Source organism: Hordeum vulgare, chromosome 7H (genome assembly GCF_904849725.1).
Source record: "Hordeum vulgare subsp. vulgare chromosome 7H, MorexV3_pseudomolecules_assembly, whole genome shotgun sequence".
Taxonomy (NCBI): Eukaryota; Viridiplantae; Streptophyta; class Magnoliopsida; order Poales; family Poaceae; genus Hordeum; species Hordeum vulgare.
This window is the reverse complement of record NC_058524.1, coordinates 5,596,353-5,600,020: the sequence shown is the minus strand read 5'-3', so window position 1 is coordinate 5,600,020 and position 3,668 is coordinate 5,596,353. Positions and strand designations below refer to the sequence as shown.

Below are 3,668 nucleotides of genomic sequence, written 5' to 3'. Positions count from 1 at the left end.
ACATTGCATGTTGCCAATGGGGGTCCTTTAGTGCCGAGCGGTATGTGGGAGGAATAGGCGAGATGGTGTTGGTTGTATGGGAAAGAAAGAGGCGTTGTGGTTGGCAAAAACCGGACTTGGCGCGAGTGCGCATTTTATGGGAATTTTGTGGCGGTGGAACGGGTTGGGCGTTTGCAGGAAGACGTGGCTGCATAGGAGTGGTGGGCGCAGGAAGCGAGGTAGATGTCATGGGACCGGGTGCGGAAGAGGAAGGTCCGGGATCCGAGGACTGCGCGCTGGAAGAGGCGGCAGGTGCGGTCGTTTGGCGCGTGGATGTAGGTGGTTGGGTAGTGGCGGCAGAATGTGGGGGATGGGAGCGATCCGAGGCAGGTGGGGTCAGCGCGGATGGCGAGGGGATTCGGTCGGGAGGCGCGGGTCGGGAGGCGCACGAGGCGCAGGTGGGGATATGGCAGGCTGGCGGCCCACGATTGGCGTGCATAGGGGTGTGCCGTCGGCTGGGGGTGGTAGGTCCGGGTACGAGGTAGGTGGGATTTCGGTTGAGATTCGGGTTGGATTTTCTGTGGCTGGAGAAGGAGCAACCAAGGGTGTGTTTGTGTGATCGTATGGGAACACATTTTCGTCAAAAACAACGTGACAAGAGACGATAACTCGGCGGGAGGATAGGTCGTAGCATCTGTATCATTTGTGCTCGAGGGGGTACCCGAGGAAGACGCAACAGGCAGAGCATGGAGCGAGTTTGTGTGGCGACGTGGCGTAAAGGTTTGGGAAGCATAGGCACCCAAACACACGAAGATGATCATAGGTGGGGTGCACGCCACGGAGCAGGAAGTATGGGGTGTGATCGTGAACGGCACGGGACGGTCGACGGTTGAGGAGATACGTTGCGGTGTGGAGGGCTTCGACCCAAAAGGGAGGGGGAAGGTGAGCTTGGAGAAGTAGTGTGCGAACAATGTCGTTGGTTGTGCGAAGGAGCCGCTCAGCCTTGCCATTTTGGGGCGAGGTGTGAGGACAGGAGAACCGGTAAGCAATTCCGTTGGTGGAGAAGAAGGAGCGGAGGATGGAGTTGATGAACTCGCCACCATTATCACATTGCAAAGCTTTAACGATGACATTATATTGGGTGCGAATGTAAGAGAAAAAGCGAAGGAGGGTGGTCGATGTGTCGGACTTGATTCGTAGGGGAAATGACCAGGAAAAATGCGTATAATCATCCAACACAATCAGGTAATATTGATAACCAGAGAAGCTTACAACGGGACTTGTCCATAGATCACAATGTAGGAGCTCAAACGGAGCAAAAGTGCGACTAGGAGAAGAATGGAAGGGAAGGCATGGTTGGCGTCCTAATTGGCAGGCCTGGCATGCTGTGTGCATAGGTTTATTACATGGAGAAAGAAAATCATGCGACGCTAAGGAGGAAGTAACATGGGGGCTTGGGTGGCCGAGCCGACGGTGCCACACATCGGCAGTGGAGACGGTGGTGGAGAGGGCGGTGCGCCAAGCCTTATTGTTGCCGAAGAAGGGATAGAGATCGCCGGAGCTAGCGGAGATCATGATGACCTTCCTAGTTCGAAGATCCTTCACAAGAAAACCAAATGGATAAAATTCAATGGAGCATGAATTATGTTTGGTGAATTGACGAACAGAGATGAGACTAGTAACTATATGGGGGGAGAAGAGAACATCTTTGAGGTCGAAGTTGTGTGGCGGAAGGGTGGTGGAGCAAGAGGCATGAATGGGTAAGTGTGTGCCATTGCCAACAACAATGCTAGACGAACGATGCTTTAAAGAAGAGCTCGAGAGATCTATGTTACCAGGGTTGCATGAATGGGTAATATGATGGGCACGAGCTAGCAATGATAAACAAGTTTACCCAGGCTTAAACGGAACCGCAAGAAGAAAGTAATATTAGTAAATAAGACCAATCCATCTCTTTCAGCTTGAACTAACGGATGATGAGTATGTAATGTCACTAGGGGTGCGTTTGGTTGCAGGGATATCCTTCGAAGGACAGGAATATCCCTTCTGTGCGAGGGATGCCACCTGTTTGGGTCCGAGACGAGGGAGGACAGGGGCAGTCAGATGTCAAGAATATTCCCTCAAAACAGGGATGGGGATGCCCTCAACGGCTCAACCAGCCTAACATGTCCCTGCAACCAAACGCAGCCTAGGTAAGCTTGCAACACAAAAAATATACTCCAGTAAATAAGACCAAACAAAGCTCCACCCCAAGAGGTGAGCTTGATTCATAATAAGAATAACCAGTCAAAACAATGTGATCCGAGTTCAAAAAAATAAAATAAAATCCTCCTAGTACAACATAGCAAACAGCAATTATGACCCCTCCATCCGGGGCCGGCCCCCTTTTGTTCGAACTTCCATCATAGTTCCAGGCTTCACCACCGTGTTGCAGTCGAGCGGGCAGCAGCGCGGCACCTCACTTGTAGTATTTCATGAATTTAAGTTCCCTAAAAAGGGTAAGAGACACGCGGCTGAGAAATAGGCGTCTCAATGGAGTGATTGTTATAACCATGAACCACTAAAATTTGATTAAAAAAATGATCAATACCTTCTGGTTAGTTGTATTGGCATATAGTCCTTGATCTGTCACGATTCTGTTAGGACAACCGTCAGAGCAATAATCCTCTCCCTTTACATGTTCTACCAGAGTTACTCTGGGACGGTTGGGATTGTCATCTGCTTCATTCTTTATAGTAGCTTCTGCGAAAGCGATATCAGAAGATGCCGCGTCCTCTTTGTAGAGGTGAACCTGTGCATTTTTCAGTCTTGAGAGGTGCTCAATACCCAAGAAAAACCCATAGGCATTAACCATTGATACACAGTAGATTAGGCTAAGATCCTCAAGCATTGGCAGTGCCCCTTCCACAAACAGAAGGTTTCCCGATGGTAATACAGCAGTATCATAAACAAACCCCTTCAAATGCTGGAATCCTCTGCCGTAAAAAATAAGCCTTTCTTTTCTGAAAGTCTGGCATGTTAGCCTCAGGTGAAGCAAGGCAGGCATCTCTCCAAGTATGCACAGATCCGTCTGTGTTACTTCCACTATATTAATTTCTAGGTATGCAAGACTGGTCAGTGCTGGTGAAATCCAGCATGGAATCCACTTGAAACTGTAGCAGCCACTCATCTCAAATCTTTGGAGGGAAAATGGCGGAGGAGACCATGATTCTAAGAACTTGACATCATCAGGGCACTTCCTCCATATCCTAAAAGACTGTAGCTTGCAGCTACCAAGCTTGATTAGTGAGGAGAGGAACCTGCCTTCATGTACATCAAGCTCGTTCAAACTGGTCAAGTTACCGAGTTCCTCTAGTGCACCACATTTTTTTTTCAAAATTTCATTTGAAACTTCTTCCAGCATATCGGGACTATCCTCGGACCCAAAAAGCCTTCTTGACCCATACACTTACGGGTTGCATCACTAGTAGAAAAAGGGTCTTTAGTCCCGGTTCGGTTGGGCCATTAGTCCCGGTTCGCGAACCGGGACTAATGCTGGCCCCGGTTCGGCCCCGAACCGAGGCTAATGACTTTCCACGTGGCGGGGCTGGGAGCGAGGGGGAGGGGTATTAGTCCCGGTTCGTATTACGAACCGGGGCTATTTCATCGCTATTTTTTAAGCAATTTTTGGGTTTAGGGTTTTGCACTAA

At 49.6% G+C, this 3,668-nt stretch overlaps 1 protein-coding gene across 1 annotated transcript; it reads right to left on the bottom strand.

Annotated features, from left to right (window-relative positions):
• Positions 1–2,206: 2,206 nt before the first annotated feature.
• LOC123407951 lies at positions 2,207–3,382 on the bottom strand. The gene is made up of 2 exons (XM_045101196.1): positions 2,570–3,382; positions 2,207–2,468 (listed from the first exon to the last, which is right to left on the bottom strand). The coding sequence occupies exons 1-2, from the start codon at positions 3,380–3,382 to the stop codon at positions 2,460–2,462; spliced, it is 822 nt and encodes a 273-aa protein (XP_044957131.1). The 3' UTR covers positions 2,207–2,459.
• Between the last annotated feature and the right edge of the window lie 286 nt (positions 3,383–3,668).